This window comes from Cavia porcellus, unplaced genomic scaffold (genome assembly GCF_034190915.1).
Source record: "Cavia porcellus strain 051 isolate PalLab524CR breed Dunkin Hartley unplaced genomic scaffold, mCavPor4.1 scaffold_6, whole genome shotgun sequence".
In the NCBI taxonomy this organism is placed as follows: domain Eukaryota; kingdom Metazoa; phylum Chordata; class Mammalia; order Rodentia; family Caviidae; genus Cavia; species Cavia porcellus.
The window spans coordinates 94,883,763-94,905,722 of NW_026947489.1; the positions used below are offsets into that span (position 1 = coordinate 94,883,763).

General features: G+C 59.6%; 4 protein-coding genes across 10 annotated transcripts; 3 read left to right on the forward strand and 1 right to left on the reverse strand.

The window, feature by feature from the left end:
• The first annotated feature begins 219 nt into the window (after positions 1-219).
• On the forward strand, positions 220-2,116 carry Rpl27 (ribosomal protein L27). 2 transcript variants are annotated; one of them, XM_063251640.1, is made up of 5 exons: positions 220-354; positions 551-633; positions 1,228-1,397; positions 1,828-1,938; positions 2,024-2,116. In XM_063251640.1, the coding sequence occupies exons 2-5, from the start codon at positions 553-555 to the stop codon at positions 2,070-2,072; spliced, it is 411 nt and encodes a 136-aa protein (XP_063107710.1). In that variant the 5' UTR covers positions 220-354; positions 551-552; the 3' UTR covers positions 2,073-2,116. The 2 variants fall into 2 exon arrangements, with proteins under 2 accessions (XP_063107710.1, XP_063107711.1); XM_063251641.1 differs by having other exon boundaries at positions 343-453.
• Positions 2,117-2,660: 544 nt separating this feature from the next.
• On the forward strand, positions 2,661-9,729 carry Ifi35 (interferon induced protein 35). Of its 2 annotated transcripts, none has more exons than XM_003467134.4 (7): positions 2,661-2,861; positions 8,075-8,173; positions 8,647-8,794; positions 8,863-8,969; positions 9,042-9,228; positions 9,310-9,416; positions 9,508-9,729. In XM_003467134.4, the coding sequence occupies exons 1-7, from the start codon at positions 2,676-2,678 to the stop codon at positions 9,697-9,699; spliced, it is 1,026 nt and encodes a 341-aa protein (XP_003467182.3). In that variant the 5' UTR covers positions 2,661-2,675; the 3' UTR covers positions 9,700-9,729. The 2 variants fall into 2 exon arrangements, with proteins under 2 accessions (XP_003467182.3, XP_005002525.2); XM_005002468.3 differs by having other exon boundaries at positions 2,661-2,849.
• Positions 9,730-9,842: 113 nt separating this feature from the next.
• On the reverse strand, positions 9,843-15,340 carry Vat1 (vesicle amine transport 1). The gene is made up of 6 exons (XM_003467135.5): positions 14,966-15,340; positions 12,426-12,633; positions 11,997-12,167; positions 11,828-11,917; positions 10,948-11,189; positions 9,843-10,679 (listed from the first exon to the last, which is right to left on the reverse strand). Exons 1-6 carry the CDS (start codon positions 15,338-15,340, stop codon positions 10,596-10,598), a joined length of 1,170 nt encoding a protein of 389 aa, XP_003467183.1. The 3' UTR covers positions 9,843-10,595.
• Rnd2 (Rho family GTPase 2) lies at positions 15,254-20,505 on the forward strand. 5 transcript variants are annotated; one of them, XM_063251636.1, is made up of 7 exons: positions 15,254-15,389; positions 16,628-16,788; positions 16,898-17,685; positions 17,866-18,032; positions 18,662-18,771; positions 19,259-19,393; positions 19,777-20,505. In XM_063251636.1, exons 3-7 carry the CDS (start codon positions 17,327-17,329, stop codon positions 20,035-20,037), a joined length of 1,032 nt encoding a protein of 343 aa, XP_063107706.1. In that variant the 5' UTR covers positions 15,254-15,389; positions 16,628-16,788; positions 16,898-17,326; the 3' UTR covers positions 20,038-20,505. The 5 variants fall into 5 exon arrangements, with proteins under 5 accessions (XP_063107706.1, XP_063107705.1, XP_063107707.1 ...); XM_063251635.1 differs by having other exon boundaries at positions 16,628-17,685; XM_063251637.1 differs by having other exon boundaries at positions 16,628-17,685; positions 19,789-20,505.
• The last annotated feature ends 1,455 nt before the right edge of the window (positions 20,506-21,960 follow it).

Consider the following 21,960-nt stretch of genomic DNA (forward strand, 5'->3'; position numbering starts at 1 on the left):
CAGTGAACACGATGGTGCCCCGTCCTAGCGCAAGAGGGCAGGAATGCAAGAAGGGATCGCAAAGCCCCAGGCCCACGCGCAGACACACCTCCGCACTTCGTGGCTGGAGACTGGACTCCTTTGCTTGCTTTTGTCTACGGCTACACCTGCTAATAAAGTTTCATTCAAATACAAGCGTTGCCAGGCTCTGCTTTCCCTTATGAGCTTCTTCCGCCCACAAGGCAGCCTCACCACCATATGCGTTCGGCTAGGCCTGAGGGGCAGGGCCGGAAGTGACGCACAGCCCCGTAGGGTGAAAGGTTAACGGAAGTTGGCTTCCTTCTTTTCCGCTGTGGCCCCGGCGCGGTACTGTCGGTGAGTAGTCTCAGTTCGGGTCTCCCAATCCGCCGCCATCCGCGATCGGGGGGCGGGTCTCCCGACGAGTGCGTTCAGTCTCTAGGTGCCCGAACGGCGGTGAGCATCTTAACGCTGCGGGCCTGCTTCCTGGGCTTGTAGGCTGGGGGTAGCCTGGGGCTTTGCGGAGTCCTTAGCAGCGCCTCCTGCCCTGCAGAAATGGGCAAGTTCATGAAACCGGGGAAAGTCGTGCTGGTCCTGGCCGGACGCTACTCTGGACGCAAAGCCGTCATCGTGAAGGTACCGGGGTCGGGGCGGCGGGCCGGGCCGGGCCGGGCTGGGCCGGGGCGGCGGGCCGAGCGGGGCCCGGCGGGAGGAGCGCAGGAGCGAGCGCCGTGATCAGCGGCCCTGGCCGTGCGGCCGACGCCCCGGCCGGAGCCGCTCCTCTCCTGTAAGGCAAGAGAAGCTGCTTTAGTTCCTGCCGCGGGCGAGGCGCTTGCATCTCAATCCGCGAAAGGCCGAGGCAGGACGATCTCGGCGAGTCAGAAGCCGCCTGTTTGGGCCCTATAGCAAGACTCTGTCAAGGGAAGAGGGCACCGCTTGGGGGACTCTGGTCCCGCTGCCTCCCTGTGGCAGTTCTAGCCACGGAGCACCACGGCCGTGCCGCCGTGGGGACCCTAAAGGGCTGCCAGCCGCCCCGTTCCGCGGGTGACAGGTGCCGCCGAGGCAATCACCTCTTCCCAGCCCCAGGGCTCTGCGTGTTCTCTGGAGGGGTGAGCACTATCCCTTAGCCCACACGCCCAGCAGGCTCTACCCCTCGGTGGAGCGGTCCCAGGTGCCTGCTTCCCGCGCAGAGCTGCCGCGCCCTTCTGACTGCAATTCTCCCTGGCCCAGAACATCGATGATGGCACCTCCGACCGCCCCTACAGTCACGCCTTAGTGGCCGGAATCGACCGCTACCCCCGCAAAGTGACGGCCGCCATGGGCAAGAAGAAGATCGCCAAGAGATCGAAGATAAAGTCCTTCGTGAAGGTTTACAACTACAACCACCTCATGCCCACCAGGTGACGCTGCAGGCGGGCTGTGTAGTGAGACCCTGCCCGCCGGCTGCCCTCTCGAGGGTGCGCGGGGACTGGAAGCCAGTGGACCTTGACCTTCATATGTGAGGCAGCTGGTGCTCGGTGATGGGAGGGGGCACCTGCTCCCTGGCACAGGTGTAGAGCAGAGGCTCCTGGGCAATCCTCAAAACCCCACAGCCAGGTGCCGCTGGGACTGCATTTGTCCTTGGGGTGCAGTGTAGGTTCTTAGTTGGAAGGAGAGTTGTGGAAATTTTTGACAGTTTTTGAATTTACATGAAAAGCCATTAAAGTAGGGGCTCCTAAAGAACACTGTGAGGACTTCAGTGCGGGTCCTGGGGTTTGGCTCTGAGCAACCCAGTGTCCCTGGAGGACCTGGGACCCTCAAAGCCCTGGCTAACCCTGCCCCGGTCCCCAGGTACTCTGTTGATATCCCCTTGGACAAGACCGTGGTCAACAAGGATGTCTTCAGAGACCCGGCCCTGAAGCGCAAGGCCCGGCGGGAGGCTAAGGTCAAGTTTGAGGAGAGGTAGGAGGCTCGGGGTTGGGTTTGGGTTTCCGGGAAAGGAAATGCCTTGTCTCCCCTCACTGCTGCCTTTTTCCTTCCCCTCTAGGTACAAGACGGGCAAGAACAAGTGGTTCTTCCAGAAGCTTCGGTTTTAGATGTGTTTTTGTTTCTCTTATTAAAATTTTTGAAAACCTCTGCACCTGCTGTGTATTGCTGGGGAGGGGCCTGGGGAGTCGGTCTTGGGGCTCAGTCTGTCACACCTCCAAAGATCACTGGTCTTGGAGTGGGCCATGTCCCCTCTGGGTTGGGGCACATCCCCAGTGTCCCTAGGAGGCCGAGCACCCTGCTCAGTCTGCCCTGGGCCAGTGCCGTGAGACAGCCCGGCACCCAGCCGGCCCTGCCTGAACCCAGTCTGTAGGGGCCTGACACGGCTGCCGCCTGCTGGGCCATGGGCCCACTGTACTGGGAAGCTGGCAGCCGTGGAACCCTCAGGGTCTCTGTGTCCAGGCACTGAAAGTCTGAGACAGGCTCGGCTGTGCCAGCTCAGGATCCAAGGGGCAGAAGTTGGGGCCTTTGCACTCACCCCTCTCAGCCCTTAGCCTGTGGTGCAGCTCCCGCTTGCTCCTGAAGGCGGGCCCAAGCCTGCGTCTGGCAGCGCATACAAGTTCATCAATTCGTGGTTCCCAGCGTGGCCCGGGGTTGGCGAATTGTGAGCCAGGGGCTGGCTCGGCCTCCCAGCCAACAGCAAGTGTGGGCCAATGAGGCCCCGCCTGGGGGCGGGCGCCCGGCAGCTTCTCAGAAATGAAAGTGGAAGTGGAGCAAGCAGCGGCGGCAGGGACTGGACCGGGCCTGGGACACCTAGGCTCCCGGGGCTAAGGGAGGCACCGGCCTTGCACTTGGAGCCTAAGCCAGCGCTGGAGACCATGGATGCGGTGAGCAGGCAGGTGGGGTACTCTCCGGAGGGGTCCCGGCCGCCCCCCACCTGTCCCAAGACTGGGAGCTGTGGAGCCCCACAGCTTTTCCTTGGCTCTTCTGAGACATGAGCGGCTTGGGTTGGCCTGGGACTCACTGTGCAGCCCAGGCTGGGCTCACTCTCAGCCAGGCTCCTGCCTCAGCCTCCCAGGTGACGGCCGCAGACCACCAACACCCCGCAGGCAGGCTGGGGGCATTTCTGCTTCTGACAGTCGGGCTCCTGGGGAGCACCCTGGTGCCCAGTCTCTCCTAGTAGAAGCCCACCCAGCCTGTCTCCCGTCCCCTGCTACCTATCCTTGTCTGCCGGCAGGAAGCTGAGCTGCCCTCTCACTCTGGCCCTGCTCCGCCGGGTCCCCGTCCCCAGCCAGACCAGCAGCACAGCCAGGCTGTTGACTGAATGACCCTGCCCTATGTCAGCATTTCAGCTTTGCCCTTCCTGACCCCGCCCCTCTGTCCCTGGTTCGGGGTCTGTCCGTGGTCATCCTTGGAATGTTACCCATGTAGAAAGTATAGAGAGAAGCTGGGCCTGGGATGGCAGGAGCCTGGGCTGGGCTCCTGCCATCCCAGCAGGCACTTGGAAGGCAGAGGCAGGAGGATCCTCACAAGATGGAGAATGGCATGACCTACAAAGTGAGTTCAAAGCCGACCTGGACTACATAGACCCTTTATACAAAAGAGAAAGTTTCAGGTCAAAGTTTGTTCCCGTGTCACCCAGGGAGGTCATGAGGCTGTGTGGGGTGTGATCACACCTGGTTTCCTCTCTCAGATGGGAAGATACTCAGCTTCCTCACTGGTGCCCGGAAGGATTAAGCTGTAGAAACCACACTGGAAGGTTTACCACGCCTGTAATCACAGTGCTTGGGAAGCTGAGGCAGGAGGATTACTGTGGGTTCGAGGTCAGCCTGGGCTTATACAGCCAGACCCTGTCTCAAGAAGGAAAGGACAAAGAAAGGAAGGGATTGGACTGGGTACACACACCCATAGTCCCAGCCACAGGGAACCTGACCTCTACAGTTTCGCCAAGATGCTATCAGCAGGAGCCTGCTGTGGGGCCCAGGCCTGTGATCTACCACTGCAGGAGGCTGAGGCAGAAGGGTCACAGGTTCAAGCCCAGCCTGGACAATTCAGTGACTTAGACTCCGTCTCAACTTAAAAAATGGGGGTGGGGTTGGGAAGTAGCTCAATGTAAAAGCCCTGGGTCCCAATGCTGTTAAAGGACATTGCTGTTCGATTTAGTGTGAGCCTTTTTTCAGCTCATTAAATGGCCCTCAATAGCACATTTTAAACTGGGTGTGGTGGCACACACCTGTAATCCAGGCCCTTGGGAGGCTGAGGTAGGAAAATTGCTAAGACTTCAAAGCTGGCGCAGCTATGGAGAAAGACCCAGTCTCAAACTCTAAGTCAAAAATACAGCTAAGGTGCATTTAATGATGCCACCCTCTGTACACCATCCTCCTTTTCCCTGGGGCCTGTGTTACAAGAGATGATGGCATCACCTGTCAGTGCACCAGGAAGAGGTCAGAGTTCAAAGTCCACTTCCTACCCTGTGTCACTTTCCTGCCATTGCAGTCAGAATACCAAGGCTTGCTCCAGCCATAAGTTGGAGACATCTGTGCATCAACTTCCTGTCCTTTCCCATGACATGCGTGACTGTTTTGTAACTGCCAAATTCAATGCCACCAAATTGCTAAACTGCCTGCGGTTTGCTGCTTTCCGAGCCGAGGCTGGGTACTGGCACAGGCCGACCTCGTCCTCGGGGCCCTGTGCCGAGCTTGTCCCAGGCTGGGCTGGGCTGTCTTGGTGCTGAAATCAAGCCCTGGGCTCTTTCTGCCCCTGGCCCAGTGCACCACAGCTTCATGACTGGGGGAGGAGCCCCGCCCCGCCAGGCCAGGCAGACCACAGGGTCTCCACAGCCCCCCCTGGACCGAAGCAAGCTCCTTTGCATGTTGGTCCCAGTCCTTTAGTTTGCAGTGCCAGGGATGGAACTCAGGGCTTTTGCATGGACCTCCATCTCCAGCCCTTTTTAAATTTCAAGGCAGCATCTCACCAAGTTACCAAGCTATCCAGGCTGAGCTGAACTTGAGACCCTCCTGTCTTGGCCTCCCAGAGTGCTGGGGTGACAGACGTGCATTCTCCTGCCTGGCTTGCACCTGTTCCTTCTGTGCGGCTGTCAGAAGCCCAGCTTGCCCCCCCACCCACTCCCCACCCACACACACACACCCCACCCCCACCCTCACCCCCCATCACACCAGGTGGAGTGAGGGCCACATGCATCCTCCTGGCCCTGCCAGATTGGCCTTGTGTTTTGTTTAGGGGGCTGGGCCTGCAGCGTGGCCTCATGTCTGCTTCCCAGGGCTGTGCTGCGGTGCTGCCCCCCAACCCAGCCTGAGTGCTCACTGTATTTGCAGAGCTGAACTTGGAACGCTCCAAGCTGCTTCCCACACTGGCCGGCACCTGCCAGCTTCCTGCCTCAGCTTCCAGGGTGTCTCAGATGCCACATCCAGATTGGGCTGTAGCTCTGTGACAGGGGGCTTTGCATGCAGGAGGCCTGGGTTCCATCTCCCAGTACCAAAACCCAAAGCGAAACAAAAGACAGAAACCACACCTTTCACCCTGCGCCTTTTCAGGAGTCTGCTCTAGTTTGTTCACTTCCTGTTGATTTCAAACTGAAGCTTCCTGTTTAAATTTGTTTTGAGAAAAAATTTTATCGGGGGTGGGCCTGAGCCTCTGGGGCCGGGCTCCTGCCTGGTTCAAGATGTGAAGAGAGCACCAAAGGGAAGGCAGGTTGGGCTGGACTGGAGACTGTGGTCATCTCACCCAAGTATTTCTTTTTTTTCTTTTTCTTTCTTTCTTGTTTTTTTAATTTGGTTTTGTGTTTTGAGACAGGGTCTCACTTTGCAATTCAGGCTGACCTTGAACTTGTTTATGGAGTCCAGGTGATCTCCTGCCTCAGCCTCCCGAGTGCTGGGATTACAGGTGTGCGCCACCATGCCCAGTGTCACACTGGATTTCTTCCGTGCCCTCTGCCACAGGCTCCCACCCTTTTCATTCGTTCACTGCATTCATTCAGCACACATTTTCTTTTCTTTTCTTTTTTTTTTTTGTACCAGGGATTGAACTCACGACCTCGTGCTTGCCAGGCAGGCACTTATGCCATGGAGCTAAATGCTTGGCCTTCAATACATATATATATATTTTTTTCCTTTTTATCGGTACCTGGGATCGAACTCACAACTGCCTGTTTGCAAGGCAGGTGCTTATGCCGCTGAGCTAAATCCCCAGCCCCAATACATATTTTCTAAACACCTCTGTGCCAAGGACTTTTCTGGGCCCTGGGGACACAGCGGTGACTGAGACAGAGTGCCGTCTGTCGGGGCAGCCCTTTGTGTCGGACGGGACCCCATTCAGCCACTTACTAGCCATAGACTCGAGGCCTCTGCCAGCCCTAGCCACAGAGCCTTGATTGTTCCCGCCTGAGTCGGCGGCGGTCACTGGACCAACTCCAGATCGCAGCAGCTGAAAGGCCATTTGGTGAAAATGGCAGACATGGGACAAGCTGGGGACAGGCAGCCTGTCCTGGGAAGCCCTGGCTGAGTCCTGCCTTGGGGGTGCCCAGCCCCTTCCCAGCTGTGAGGGTGTTGGAGGTGCAGAATCAGGAGCTCAGTGGTACCCACCATCAGGATAAAACCTCAGCTCAGCCCAGAGTGGAGGCAAGGCACCTATAATCCTATTACTTGGGAGGCTAAGGCAGAAGGATTATGAATCTCAACCCACCCTGGGGAAATTAGCAATGTAGTAAGAATTTGTTTCAACATATTTTTTTTTTTTTTGGAGACAGGCTCTTACCTAGCCAGCAAAAATAAAAGAATTAGCTGGTTATGATAACACATACTTGTCACCCCAGCACTCAGAAGGCTAAGGCAACAAGATCGTTGCAAACTCAAGACTGCTCTGGGTTACAAAAGTGAGCTCAAGGCCAGCCTGAACTGCATAATGTGACCCTGTCTCAAAAAAAAAAAAAAAAACAAATAAATCAATGAATATTTTTTAAAAATTTTGAAGAACTGCAGGTGTAGCTCAGCGGTAGCGCACTTACCGAGCTCGCAAGGCCTGAGGTTCAGTGCTCAGAACTACACTGGAGAAGACGCCAGCCTGGTGTCTGGCAGAGGAGGACTGAGCAAATGCTTGTCTGCACGGCCCAAGGTTCAGTCCTGCAAATCTAGGGTGTGGTGAAACAGGCCTGTGGTCTCAGCTGTTTGAGAGGCTGAGTCAGGAGAATTGCTAAGTGTGAAGCCAGCCTGGGGAATTTAACAAGGCCGTGTTTCAAAATTTCAAAAACTGAAAGCAAGAGCAGGGGACGTGGCCCAGGGCAGAGCAGCCTGGGTTTCTTCCCCAAGGCACAGACATGGGTACTGGGGACTGTGTTGCTGGGACATTTGCCATCAGCCCCACCCCTCCCGACTGGCATTAGCCCCCAGGACTGTGCCCCTCTGGAGTAACTGAGGGGCTGCCCCCGCTGTGGGTCCTGTTCTGTACCAACCGGAGGGCTGGACCTGCTGTCTGTGTCAGGTCATAGAGTGGAGTTGTGTGGGTTTTTTTTTTTTTTTTTTTAGTCTTTTTCCTTTTTATCAGTACCGGGGATCGAACTCACAGACTGTCTGCTTGCAAGGCAGGCACTTATGCCGCTGAGCTAAATCCCCAGACCCCTGTTGTGGTTTTTTTTTTTTTTTTTTTTTTTGTCTTTTTCCTTTTTATCGGTACTGGGGATCGAACTCATGACTGCCTGCTTGCAAGGCAGGCACTTATGACACTGAGCTAAATCTACAGCTCCCTATTGTATTGTTTTTGCAGCACCAGGTTAACCTGGAGCCTTCACAGTGAGCAATCCCCCCAGCCCTTTTTAAATTTGAAAATGAGGCCTCTCTAAATTACCCAGACTGGACTGGCCCTTGAGTGTGTCCTGCCTCAGCCTCCCAAAGAGCTGGAATGCCGGCATTGCACTGCCACCCTTGGGTGCTGAGCTTAGCTCTGCAGTATCGAAGCAGCCTGGGCTGCAGATGGGACTTCCACCCTCCTGGAAGCCACTGCACGGAGGCCGCCCCACTGGATAGGGGACAGAACAGGACCGGCCAGCGCAGGGCAGGGGCTGGGGCTCAGCACAGCAGCTGCCCTCTCCCACTCCCAGGCCCTCTCCGCCCTCCTGGAGGAACAGGCCAGGCTGAAGAGGAGGCTGCGGGAGCTTCAGCAGCTGAAAAGGAACACCAGGGTCACCCCCAGGCACAAGGTAAGGGAGGACGATGACCTGGGAAGCAGGGCAGGGGTCTCCTCTGGAGCAGGGCTGCCATTCCCTGCCTTGTGACCTTGGTGCTACCTGCGTCTCTGAACCTCAGCTGTCTAATCTGGAAAGCAGGCCAAGGTGAGGTGCGGTGTATGGGGTGGGGTGCCATTGTGCCCCCCACTCCACACCAGGTACTGGGATCCATCCCTCAGCACTGCTCAAACACAGGCTGGCTGTGGTGACACACACCTGTCTTTCCAGAACTCGGGATGCTAAAGTAGGAAGGTCTCTGTGAGTTCAAAGCCAGCCTGGGCTCCTTAGCCAGGCTCTGTCTGAAAAACTCAAAACAGCAAACCCCTCTGTGTGCAAAGCAGTGGCCCAGCACCTTTGCCTGAGCTCTGCCTGGAATACCCAAAGGACTGGTCTGGAGCTATCTCCATCCCTTCCCAAAGCAACCCTCAGCCCCCGTCTGCCCGCAGGTCCCGTTCCAAGTTCCTGAGGTCACCTTGGAGTTCCAGGGACGCACTGAGCAGGCCCAGGATGTGGCCAAGCCCTCAGTCTCCAAGCTGCGTATCTGCTGCCCCCTCTCAGGGGGCTCTGCCCTGGTGACCTTTGATGACCCCAAAGGTACGCCAGAGCCCGAGGAAGGGTGGGTGTGGGGTGGATACTTGGTACTGAACCTGTCCCTCCAACAGTGGCCGCACAGGTGTTGCGGCAGGAGGTGCACCAGGTAAACCTGGAGGAGTGCCGCCTGCGGGTGCAGGTGCAGCCGCTGGAACTGCCCATGGTGACCAGTGTGCAGGTGACCTGAGGCCTGGATGCGCAGGGCAGTGGGGCGGGAGACAGGACACCCGGTGACACCACTGTGCCACAGGTGTCCAACGAGACCAGCAGGCAGCATGTGCTGGTGAGTGGGCTGCTGGCAGGGCTGGCACTAGCCGAGGAGACACTGCTGGACAAGCTCGAGCTCTTCTTCAGCAAGCCCCGGCATGGAGGGGGCGAAGTGGACACCCGAGAGCTGCTGCAGGGCGGTGCTGTGCTGGGCTTTGCTGACGTGGGAGGTGAGGCCCAGGGGCTGGGCACTGGGGCGCCTGAGCCCAGAAGGAGCAGACTCGAGGCCGACACCCTCACTATCCTCACAGTGGCCCAGCACCTCTGCCAGGTTGGCCAGTTCCGGGTGCCGCTAGGTAGCCAGGAGGTGCCACTGAGAGTCACCCCCTATGTGAACGGAGTCATCCAGAAGGCCGTGGTGAGTGCCCTGCCCTGCCATCCCCCCACCTTGGTCCTCCTGTGCACTGCCCTGCCTCAGCCTCCCACTGAGGCTCCAGCTCCCTGTGCAGATCCAGTGGCAGCCAGTGCCCAACACAGTGCTGGTGCTGGGCATTGCCGACGTCCTGGATGGCCCAGAGCTGCACGACGTCCTGGAGGTCCACTTCCAGAAGCCCACATGCGGTGGCGGAGAGGTGGCGGCAGTGGCTGTGGTGCCGCCTGGGGAGCAGGGCCTGGCTGTGTTCACCTCGGAGTTGGGCTAGGGCTGGGGGCAGTAAAGTACAATCCACACAGCGGTATCCTCCCTGGCTTATTATGGGATTCGGTTGAGAAGCGGCTGGGGGGTGCGCCCCAGAGGAAGACCCGGCCTGACCAGGGTACCTGAGATGCAGAGTGACAGCGGCAATGGGTTTGGCTTTTTATTGACACAGACACAAAGACAGCTGCGGCACAGGCACAGAGAGTGGTGGCTCCCTGGCACGGCTCCCAGGGCCTCCTGCCGACTGCTACCATGAGGAAAGAGCTCAGCTGCAGGCCACGTGCCTGCCCAGTGGGTTGGGCCCCTGGGGAGAGCCGCCTGCCTCTTCCTCCTGCAGCTCCTTGGGTGGGAAAGGCACTGGGGCAGGCAGAGCGGCCGGGACTCAGCTCACTGCACAGGTTTCCGGTGCAAAGGCACTGAGAGCAGATGGCAGGGCCTCAGCGGCAGGAGGGGCACAGGGACCCAGACTTGGCCCAGGCCTGGCTCCCGGGGCCCCAAAGAGGCAGGCTCAAGGCCAGGAGGTGGACACGTCCTGTTGTGCTTAAGCAGCTAGGGACGGAAGCCCAGGCTGGGGGCTGCCAGCAGGAGGAAGGGGAGGGATGGGGACATGCAGGTCTTGAGGTGCGGCTGGGAGGGAGGTTGAGGCAGGGGGTACGAGGGAGAAACGGGGTGGGGGTGGTGCCCTCGGCACAAAAGTGGCAGGGAAGCAGCATGGCAGCAAGGACAGTGGCTGGAAGCAGCAGGCTCCCTCCCCGCCCTGTCCCCTGGCATAGCCTGGACATCCAAGCAGTGACTTCCCAACTCCTGGGAGGATGGAACGGGAAGGGGTGGGGCAGCCCACGAGGAGGGGGACAGGCACTGCCTCTGGCCCTGTCCCTGCCAACTCATCCCCAAGGGTCCCTAGTTCTCCTTCTCTGGCCCAGGCACCAGGATGACCTTGCCCACATTCTTCTTCTCCTGCAGCTGTCTCATGGCATCAGTCACCTGCAGCAGAAGGGAAGGCTGTGCTCCAGATGCCACCAGTGCCCCAGAGCCAGCCCAGAGGGGTTGCCCCTCGCTATTCCCTAGGAACGGTCCTTTCTTTGAGACACTAGCTAGGGACTAAACCCAGAACCTGCACACTGAAGGACACCCTCAGCCTCTTCTATTTTTAATTCTGAGACATGATCTCAGTCGCCCAAGGTGAATGTGAACTCGGGACCCTCCTGCCTCAGCCTCCAGGAATGGTGGCACTAAAGACCCTCACACCCACCTTCTCGAAGGGCCACACAGAGTCGATGCGGGGCTTGATGTGGCCCTGGCTGTACAGGGCAAGCAGCCGGGTTACCACACCACGCAGCAGCTCCTGGTCCTCCTCCAGGGCCCCCAGGTAGAAGCCACACACGGCCCGGTTGGACTGCAGCAGCTGCTGGGCCGTGACACTGAACTGGTTCCACCAGGTGCGGGCAATGGCCATTAGGTTCCGCTTGGGGCCGGTCATCATGTTGGCCACTCCTGTGGTAAGGGCACCCGAGCTATGTCCACTTCCTCCACGCCAGCGGCCTGCCCGACTTTGACACCACCTGACTTCACATTTACTCCGCTTTTACTTTTGTTACAGTTCACGAGGAGCTGGCATGTGTGCAGAACATGCTTGGCTTTGTTTTGGAGACAGCATCTTGCTATAGTTCAGGCTGCTCTTAAACACATAGCAACCTTCCTGCCTCAGCCTTCCAGGTGCTAGGATCACAGGTGTGCGTCATCACACCTGGCCTCAAATCTTAGTTTTTATGTCCTTTCCTTTGGTCTCCCCTTCCCCACCAATTTACTTTCCATGTAAAGCAGCAAAAGGTTTGACACAGTCTCCCTATGTAACCCACGCTGGCCTGAAACTCTCAAGGCTCCTCCTGCCTCAGCCTCCTGTGTGCTGGGGTGACAGGCGTGTGCCACCATGCTCTGCCTGAGTGAGTGTTTTGAATGGAACTGCACCTCACCCAGGGAGCCCAGGGTGGGATGGGAAGAAGGCAGCCTGGCTGCTGTTGCACCCAGAATGGAGCCCAGGGGATGCAGAATTTACACAGGGGACTGCCCAGGTCCTCCCCAAGACTGTGGTAGCCGAGGCCCCCACCCACCCACCCACCCGCCTGCCTCACCATAGGTGATGAGCCTGCCCATGGGTTTGAGGAGGCTGTAGCCCTTGGCAGTGTCTGAGCCGCCCAGGGGGTCCATGACGATGTCCACTCCTGTCACAGGGCAGGGACAGAGGTGGCTAGTGGGTCTGCACACTGAGCAGCCCCACCCTGCCCGAGCCGACCAGCCCACCTCGGGGGGAGATCTTCCTGATCTCCTCCACGTAGTCCGATGTGTGGTAGTCAATGGGGTGGGCGACCCCCTGCTCCCGGAGCACCTCATGCTTGCTGGCCGAGGCTGTCCCGAACACAGTCACATTCTCCACCGTGCGGCACAGCTGCAGGGCGGCCATGCCCACTCCCCCTGCAAGGACACAGCCCAGGAGTGCGTTCAGCTCATCTGGGGACCCAGGTCCCCAAATTTCGACAACCAAGCCAGGAGGAGGGCAGGGGAGGGTGCATTGCCAAGAACACCAGGCTGGACCTGAAGCCTGTGTGTTACCACAGCAACCTGGCTACAGGGGCCTCTGGGCACCACAGGCCAAAGCAGCCTGGTGTTGCCATGGTGACAGGCCAGCGGGGTTGGGCAGGGTGCAGAGCAGGATTGGGGAAGGTCGGTCACCTGCAGCCATGTGTACCAGGACACTGTGGCCTGGCCTCAGGTTGCCAAAGTCGAAGAGGACCATGTAGGCTGTCATGTAGTTGGCTAGCAGGGCTGCAGCCTCTTCAAAGCTCATGGCCTCAGGCATGAGGAAGGTGTGGGCAGCAGGGACTGTCACCTCCTCCTGCCACATGCCCCACCGAGTCAACACCATCACCCTGTCTCCTACCTTGAGGAAGGGAAGAAAAGCACCACCTGGTCACTCATTTGCTGCCCCTAGTGATCTCCTCCCCTCCCACATTCCAGTCCATTTTCCTAGAAGCAGCATTGAGGCCAGGGGCCTGGCTTCCCTGAGTGCTCACCAAGATCCAGGCCTGTTCCAAGTACACTGCACAAAAGTGCTCTATCATTAGACATGGCGGTGCACACGGGTAATCCCAGCAGCGGGAAGCTAAGGCAGGTGTGAGTTCAAGGCCAGCCTGGGACATATAGCCAGACTCAAAAGTCTCCAAAAAATAAAAAAGCCAGGTGTGATGGTGTGTGCGTCTGTAATCTTGGAGGCTGGGGCAGGGGAATCACTGTGATTTGGGGGCTACCCTGAACTACAGTGAAACCTTGTCTCAAAAAAAAAAAGTTAATCATCCCATCAGTGTTGAGGTGGCCCTACACTTCCTTCAGTTCCCTGATTGCACACTCCTGCTTTGTGTAAGAAACTACAGTTAGGCCAGCAGGCCAGCATAAAGCCCTCCATCAATAGCCAGCAACGTGACCAGTGTTCTTATCTGCAAAGCAGGGAAGTTACCAGGCTTAAGTGGAAAAAACCCACTCAGCAACCTCCAGCCCCACAAGCTCCCAGGGATCTGGTACAGTTAGGAGGGGGTGTCACCATCCAATAACCAAGGAAGAGGCCAGTGGGTGGCCAGGATCCACCCAGCACAGGACCTGGGATCTGGGGGTGGCCACATCACTAGCACTGAGACCCAGAAAACCTTCAGCCAGATCCAGGGCAGGGCCAGGATCCACAGGCCCCCTCTGCCTCTGGAGGGGAAGGAACAAAGATAACGGGTCTCTGTGCCTGGCTGCAGGCAGGACCAACACGGAGTTGGAGGACAGCCCACACCTGGCCTGGGGCCAACCAGGAAGGAAAGGAAGGCTAGGGGTCGAAGCAGGAGGGGATAGGACTGCACCAACCTACACTGTGGCCTACTGAGTTCCCAGCCCCTGGACCAAGGACAGCTTGGTGGGAGTCGGGATCTGGGCAGGAAGCCTGCTGCCCAGGCCCAGACCCACAGAGCTGGGCACAGGACAGCAGCCAGGTCAGGTAGTGGCCAGTGGGATGTGGGGCCCCGCAGGCAGGAGCTTCCCTCAGAGTGACAGCTTGCATCTAACCTGCTTGCAAGCTTGCAACGGGCCAGACACCGGGAAGCGGCCCCTCCAAACCGGTCCTTACATCAGTCTTGCAATTTCCTGTATTTACCCAGCGAAAAGCGCGGTGGATGTGTGTATGTGTGTGTGTGTGCATGGCCCCGCTGGGCACCCAGAACTGCACCTCCTTCCCCCAACATTCCTCTCCGAGGGGGTGACAGGCGTGGGGCGGGTGGGGCCAGAGCTGGACTAGGTGGGGGGACTCTGAAGAGGGAGGCTGTGCAGTATAAATCTCAGCCCTGCTCCGGGAGGGAGCTGGCCCTGAACCCCTGAACGCATGACTTGCGGAGGCCACACTCCAGGGTGCTCAGAAAGCTGGTCATCCAGAGATGTCCGGTGTCAGAGTCGTGGCCAGATGAGCGATAGACAGGAGAAAAGGCCTGGCAGAGCTGGGCCAACCTGCTTCCTGAAGCCCTTCCCACTCGGCCCGTCAAAGGCTAGATCCCCCAGGGGAGGCCAAGGTCCAGCAGAAAGTCCCCAGGCAGCGGGGTCTGGGCGAATGAGTCACGGCAGAAGGGGGGGCGAGGTCAAGGAAGACAAAGATCGTCTTCCCCCTCCCCCGCAATGGGCGTGTCCCGCCCACGCGGCTGCACGTGACTCTGGCTCGGATGGATCCCGCCCAGCCCCATGATACGGCCGCCACCCAGGTTCACCGAGCAGTTGCCTGGGTGTCCCGAGGTCTGGGGTTTGGGGTGCACTGATGGGTCAGGTAGTGGGAGGGTGCCCAGGTCACGGCGCCCATGCGCGTAAGTCTTACTGCCCCTACCACACCGTTTGGGGCGGTGGCCACGACTCAGAGTGTCAGGGACAGGACGATCACTCTATTCCTCCCCCAGAATAATCAATGCCATTCTGAAGCACCCCGAAATCTCAGTTCTGGCGGGGGCTCAGCTCTGGGTCAAGGAGCCCTGGTTCACTTGGGCGAGGCCCTGGATTCGAGCCCCAGCGCAGCAAAACGCAGAAAAACAAAGCGGGGCGTGGTGGGCTGGCCAGCAGCCGGGCCACTCCGCATGGTTGCGCCAGAAGCATCGAAGGTTCGAGCCCCGCCTGGGGATTCAGAGGCCGAGCGAGACCTCGTCTCCGACTAACGCGCGCTGGGGGTGTGGTCCCGCCGAGGCCTGGAGTCCCGCGCTCACCTTTCGGTCGGCCACGCCCTCGCCCACGGCCACCACCTCGCCCGCGCCCTCGATGCCGGGTGTGAGCGGCAGCGGCGGCAGGTGGTCGTGCACACCCTGGCGCGCGAACAGGTCGGAAAAATTGAGGCCGCAGGCGCGCACGCGCAGGCTCAGCTGGCCCGGCCCGGGCGCCAGGGGCGCGGCCGGCCGCCGCTGCAGCTTCACCTTCTCGTAGCCGCCAAATCCGGTGAGTACCAGGCAGCGCAGCGAGGGTTGGGCCGCCTCGGCCGGCGCGGGCTTCGGGGCCACGTCCTCCACGGGCGCCGCCTCCTCGGCCGCCGCCGCCGCCGTCGCCGACACTGCCGCCGCCCCTGCTCCGTCTCCCTCGGTGGACATAGCTGGAGTCGGGACTTACGCTCGGCAGCACCAGGGCGCCGCTGCTAAGGTCCGGGCCTGCTGGCGGGTGGCAAACTCGGGGGCGGGGCTGGGGCGGGGATATGGGGAGCTCGCGCCGATTGGGCTAGGCAAGTTCGGGGCCGGGCTACATGGGGGCGGGGCACCAGGTGGTGGTGCTCTGGAGGGCCCATCGCTGGCGGGGCAAGGTTGGGTCCGTGGGCCAGGCGCCCGGGCGGAGGCGGGACTTTAGGGGCGTGGCCTCGAATAGGGTTGCCTAGAGGGGCGGGGCTATGGGAGGCGGGGTGGGGCTCTAGAGGGTCTATCGCTGGCCCAGCTAGATTGGTTCTGGGGATGGGGTCAAGGGAGGGGCGGGACGTCGAGACATAAGGCAGGTCTAGAGGGGCGGGACTCAGGAGAGTGGGAGGGGCTTTCTGCCCATTTAAGGGGGTCATAGCCCCTGCTGAACAAACAGGAAACCGAGGAAAAGGGTACAAAGACGTATGAGAACATTCTTTGGGTTCATGGAGTCTTCGACTTAACTCATAATAAATCCCACGCACATTAAAAGCTCTGTGAAGGGTAGCCTAAAGGATGATCCCCACAATTGGAGACACGGAGCTAGGCTCCTCGGACCTGAGCCCCACCTGCCAAGCCTGCCTCTAGCCCTGGGGCCGCGGCGCCCTTCGGACACGCGCGGGCTGTAGCTCCCACTTCTCCCGAGCCCGAGGCGGCAGGGTCGCACCTTCGCGGCCAGCAGGGCCCCCTAGCCAGACCCGGCCTCAGAATACAGGAGAAGGCCGTGGAGGCCTGCCGTGGCAGTGGGCCGCCCGCAGGCGCCAGACTCTGGGCTCTCTCCCCAGCACCGCACACGCCAAGCACGCGAGTTATGACTCGTGATCGTCTGTGCCTCCCTTTCCTTTGGTGCACTGGACCCGCGGCTGCGTGTGGCGGACATCTTTACGACGCTATCTAAATAAACTCCAATTAAATCACGCACCTGCCACTTGGTTTTCGACCCTGGGAACTGAAACTGGGAACTTCGCACTGAGCCTGCCCCTATCCCCTGGTCCTTTTTTATTTCTTAATTTTGCGATAGGGTCTTAGTCACTAAGTCCCCAAACTGCTCGGGCTGGACTTGAACTTGCGATCCTCCTGCCTCGGCCTCCAGAGGTGCTGGGATTACAGGCGTGCGTCCCATCTGCGAAGAAATACTGACCAAGTAAGGGTGACCTTACCAGGCCATCTCTGGAGTGCCAGCTCTTCTTTCTCCCTTTCTCCTCTCCCCAGGCATCCACCAGAGGACGCCTGTCCCCTGACACTTCCTACCGCTTCGCGCTTGGCGGGAAGATCTCTGCTCAGCAGGCCAGGTGGCTAGGCCTGCCCCGCCCTCAAGGTCGCCAGCCCCTTCGTCGCCCAGGCGACGGAAAGCTATGACGTCATCTGGCGAGGTGTGTTGCAGTCTGCAGTCCCAGTTCCTCCAAACCCAGCGGTGGTCCTGACAGCAGAGTAGACAAAACCAAGACTCACACTTCCCGGGACATCTCTGCCTGTATCCAGGACGGGCATCACCTCAGCTCATGGTCGGCACGAGCACACCCGCGTGCACTCCTGGGAGCACGGAGGCCTGAGCTTCGCGCCTGTGCGTCTTGCACCCTACTCTAGGGATCTCTGCGCCAGCCAACTCCAGGGCGCGCGCCTGTCCTCCCAGCACTCTGGGAAGCTGAGGCAGGGAGATTGCAAGTTGGAGACCAACGTGTGCAACATAATGAGAGCCTGTCTCAAAATATAAAAGTTCCGGGGACGTGGCTCAGTGTGGAGGAGTTCAATCCCTAGTACTGGGGGTAGTATGGAAGGCGGTCTCAGCGGGGTTGCTGAGACTATTCCAGCGGTCTGGAATCCCACTCCGACTCTCTTCTCCAGGCCCCGCCCAGCCCTAGGGTTCCGCCCCTTGGATTGCGGCGGAGGCGGGGCGCCGGAGGCTACAGAATGGGAAGAGGCTGGGGAGGGGCCACGGGAGGCTGGAGGCGGTGTGGCTCGGGGGCGGGGCCTGCGGAGTTGGGCTCCGGGGCGGGGCTGTGGGCGGGGCTGGTGGGGCTCGGCGCGGGCCCGCGCGATGCCGGTGTCCGCGGCCCGGGTGGCTGCGGCGGCGGCGGCGAGAGGAGCGGCGGCGGGGGAGGCGGCGGTGGAGGTGGGTTGGCCCGGGCGGCGGACGACGCGGAGGTCGGCAGCGCGCAGCCGGGGCGATGGAGGCGCAAGGCGGCCGCTGCAAGATCGTGGTGGTGGGGGATGCGGAGTGCGGCAAGACGGCGCTGCTGCAGGTGTTCGCCAAGGACGCCTACCCCGGGGTGAGCGGGCCAGGGCGGCGAGGCCGGGCTGGGGCGGCGAGGCCAGGCTGGAGCGGCGGGCACGGGCGAGGGCCGGGGTCCTGCGCGGTCCAGGGGCGGTGGGGCGGGTCCCCACCGGCCCCAGACCAACTTATACAGGGCCGCGGGCTACGTGGGCTCTCACGCCGACCCCGTCCGCAGAGCTACGTCCCCACCGTCTTTGAGAACTACACTGCGAGCTTCGAGATTGACAAGCGCCGCATCGAGCTCAACATGTGGGACACTTCAGGTAGTCCGGACCCCTGGGTCCCCTGGCCTTCATTCCTGCCTCCGCCTGTACTCAGCCGGCCCCGCACATCCATTCCTGTGTAAGGAAATCTGTGTTCTATTGAATGTCGGGGAAACTGAGGCAGGACTGGGCGAGCCTGAGAGACTCCCAAAGGAGAGGGCCTGGTGCCGGGCTTCCCAGGCAGTCAGAGCCGCTGAGGGACAGATACCGGCTTTCTCCCACCGGGTAGAGCTGGAGTCATCTAAGGCCAAGTCCCAGGAGGACGCCAGAGCACTCTCCCTGGCCCACAACTCATTCCTGCAACAGGACAGGGCATGTGTCTTCACACACTTCCCAGAGAGCTTTGCAGGACGCCTGTCAAAGTCCAGTAAGCACACTTAAAATTTCCCGAGGGTCTCAGAGGGTTCCAAGCCTCAGGCTGGCACTGTGATGCACACCTGTAATCCCAGTACTGGGCAAAGAAACAACTCAACAAGACCCTGTCTCAAAATCCAAAAAAAAGAGGTGGCGCTGGGGAGGTAGGTCATTACTGCAACAATAAAGAAAGAAAAAAGTTAAAACTAAAATACAAAAAAAATCAAAACTCATCCAGCCTGGTGGCACATGCCTACAATCCCAGCACTGGTCCACTGTGGTCCCTTGGTCTCTGTCCCCCTGGAGCCACCACCATGGGGGCTGTGTTTTCCCCTCACTGCTGCCTTCACTCAGGTTCCTCTTACTATGACAATGTCCGGCCCCTGGCTTACCCGGACTCAGATGCTGTGCTCATCTGCTTTGACATCAGCCGGCCAGAGACACTGGACAACGTGCTCAAGAAGGTGGGGAACTGGGCGGCCGGCTGTGGTCCAGCGGGAGTGGAGAGGAGGAAGCAATATCTAGGGCAGCGACCTGGGTGATGGGTTTGTTCCTCCTGCTCCACCCCTTTCTGAAAATAACCTGGGAGCAGGACGAGGAAACAAGGAACTGGGCAGGGAGAAACACTGGGGGCAGAAGCCCAGTGGGCCTGCTCCTGGGCTCAGGGGTGCTGGCAGGGGTGCAGGAAGGGGGTTTTCTCCCCAGACCCTGTTTCAGGCAGAGTGGCAGGGAACAGACAGGAGTCGGCTGGGGGGGAGGGGCTGGTTCCCCATCTGGAAGGTGGCCCCTCTGTTCCCAGAACGCCAGGCCTTCCCAGCCCCCTAAAGGCCTCTCCTTGCTGTCTCTGAGGACCCTGGGCTCTCAGCCCACAGCCTCCATGCACACCTCCTGCACTACAGGCTGAGGAAGGGAACCGCCTCGCATCCCCAACCCTGTTTCTCCCCCCAACAGTGGCAAGGGGAGACACAGGAGTTCTGCCCCAACGCCAAGGTGGTGCTAGTTGGCTGTAAACTGGACATGCGGACTGACCTGGCCACCCTGCGGGAGCTGTCCAAGCAGAGGCTCATCCCAGTCACACACGAGCAGGTGGGACCTTAGACCTTTGACCTCTGACCCTCTCCCTGATTTAAAAATTGCTAACAGGGCATGGGGCACACACCTGTGATCCTAGTGCTATAGGAAGCTGAGGCAGGATGGTTGAAATTTCGAGCCAGCCCTAAGCAACTGTAGTGATTCATCAAGATGTGTCTCAAAATTAAAGATAAAAAAGTACTGGGGATGTAGCTCAGGGCAGTGGCCCTGGCTTTAGTCTTCAGTTCTGTAGAAAACAAAAACAAAACCACACTAGCCAGCTCATACTTTTGCTCTGGCCTCTGACCTGATCCTGTGACCCACTCCCTCGGGTGAACCCCAGCCTACTGCCCTGTGGACCCCTTGCTGGGCTGCATCCCAGGCTGCTCACCTCTCAGCTCCTCCCCCAGGGCACTGTGCTGGCCAAGCAGGTGGGTGCCGTATCCTACGTGGAGTGCTCCTCAAGGTCCTCCGAGCGCAGCGTCAGGGATGTCTTCCACGTGGCCACCGTGGCTTCCCTTGGCCATGGCCACCGGCAGCTGCGCCGCGCAGACTCGCGCCGGGGCCTGCAACGATCCACGCCACTGTCGGGCCGGCTGGAGCGGGGCAGCGAAGTCGAGATACACAAGGACCGAGCCAAGAGCTGCAGCCTGATGTGAGGCCCAGAGGGCAGGGTAGGAGGGCACCACTGCTGAGCACAGCCCGGGCCTCACAGGGCTTCCTGAACTCTGACACCAGCCAGAGGACTGGGCCAGCAAGTTCTTTCGGGGTACAGGGGCTGTCCAGATGGCTCGGCCTCTTTATCCTCTCTCTGCTGGGATTTAGGGGAGTTCAGGGTGGGCGTCGTCGTCGGCCCTGGGAAGCTGCGGTCACACAGTGACCCTGCTGCCCCACCACGAAGATCCCCTACCCCTTGTCCCGAATCCTGGCCCTGGCTTTTGTCCCCACGGTGAGTGCCTATCTTGTGAGTTTTGTGTCCCTCTCCTCTCCATCTCTTGCTGTCTGCACAGTTCTAACCTCCAGGCTGGCCAAGCTGGGAGAAGCCCCTGCTACCCCTCACCCCCACCAACTAACCTCCCCTTCCCTTCCGCAACAGTCCCCAAATAAAGCCAAGTCCATGGAAAACAGCCGGGGCTCTAGCTATGTTCCTTTTTTCCAAAACCAGTCTCCCCTCATCTGCCCCAAGAGGGCAGCTAGTCCAGGAGGGACTTCTGGTTCATGGACTTGGAGGGAGCAGGGTGGTAGACACGGTGGAGCAAGGTGACCTTTGGGAGCCAGATTTGGGGGTCCAGCTGACGAGGTGGACAATCCTCGGCATTAGGGGGTCCTGGTACACTCGGCTGGCCCACAACACTGGGACAGATGTTGGAGTCGCCCTTCCACAACTGACTACCCAGGGGGCTGTGGAGACTGAGACATCTCTGAAGCTGACCCCACGTAGACCTGAGTCTCCCCACAGTCAGCCGCTCGCTAGGTACTGGGCTCCCTTCTTCCATTCCGAGCCCGTGGATGGCTGGGGAGCCTTTGCTGTGAGCTGGAATCTGCTTGGCTGCACCCTTGGAGGATGGGAGCTAGGGGCACCCGTGGGGCCCAGGTGTCAGGTGTGCCTGAGTCTGTGCCTGTCCTGGTTTCCATCCCTGGCTCCAGTCCTGCTGGCCTCTTTTCAGGGACATCCTCCCCCGGGAGCCACACCAGGCCTTTCCTGCCCCTTCTCCCAGGCCTTGCCCTCTGTCCCGGATCCCACCTGAGGCACAGCCGCCCACTGCAGCCTGTGTGCCTTGAACTGGCTTGTGCTTAGAGACCCTGGTCCGTCTCCAGCCTGGGGAGGCCGCACCAGCACGGCGGGAAGGTACACGGTATGCAGGTGTTTGGGCAACAGGTGTTCATATCACACCTGGAGAGAGTGCTGAGGGTTGAATTTGCTGGGCAGTTCGGGGTTAGGAAAGCTGCTCTGGGCCAAAGGTCCAGAAGGCGCCAACTCTGGGCTTGAGAATGAACTTCTCCAGTGGAACTGAGAGGTCCATTGAGGCACTGCAGGGCCCAGGAGGGCAAAGGGACCTTATTCTGCGGTAAAGGAGCTGATAGGGACTTTAGGGGTGAGGTGACCAGGTTTGTTGTGTGTGTTTTCTGGTGTTTTTTGAGGCAGGGCCTCACGCTGGTAGTTCAGACTGGATTTCAAGTCACTATATAGCCCAGGCTGGCTATGAACTCCTGGAGACCCTCCTGCCTCAGTCTCCGGAATGCTGAGATCACAGGTGTGTGCTCCACATACCAGTTTCCTCTTCAGTGTGGCTCATTCTGCAGAGAACCTGCTGGAATCTGAGGCCTCCAGATTACAGGGAATTCTGTCCTCCTCTCCCTCCCTCCTTCTACTGGCCCTGTGCTCAGGGAATGCAGACAATCTCAATATCCGGCAAAGCAAAGATAATTAGGACGATAAATCAGCCAGAGGAGTCCCCAAAGTTTAATGTACTGCCATTCCTGCCAGGATAGCTGCTGGCCCTCTCTAAGAGCCCAGCACCAGCAGGAGGCTGGGGAGGGACTGGGCCTGTCCCCACATACCCTGCAGGCTGGGGTGCAGG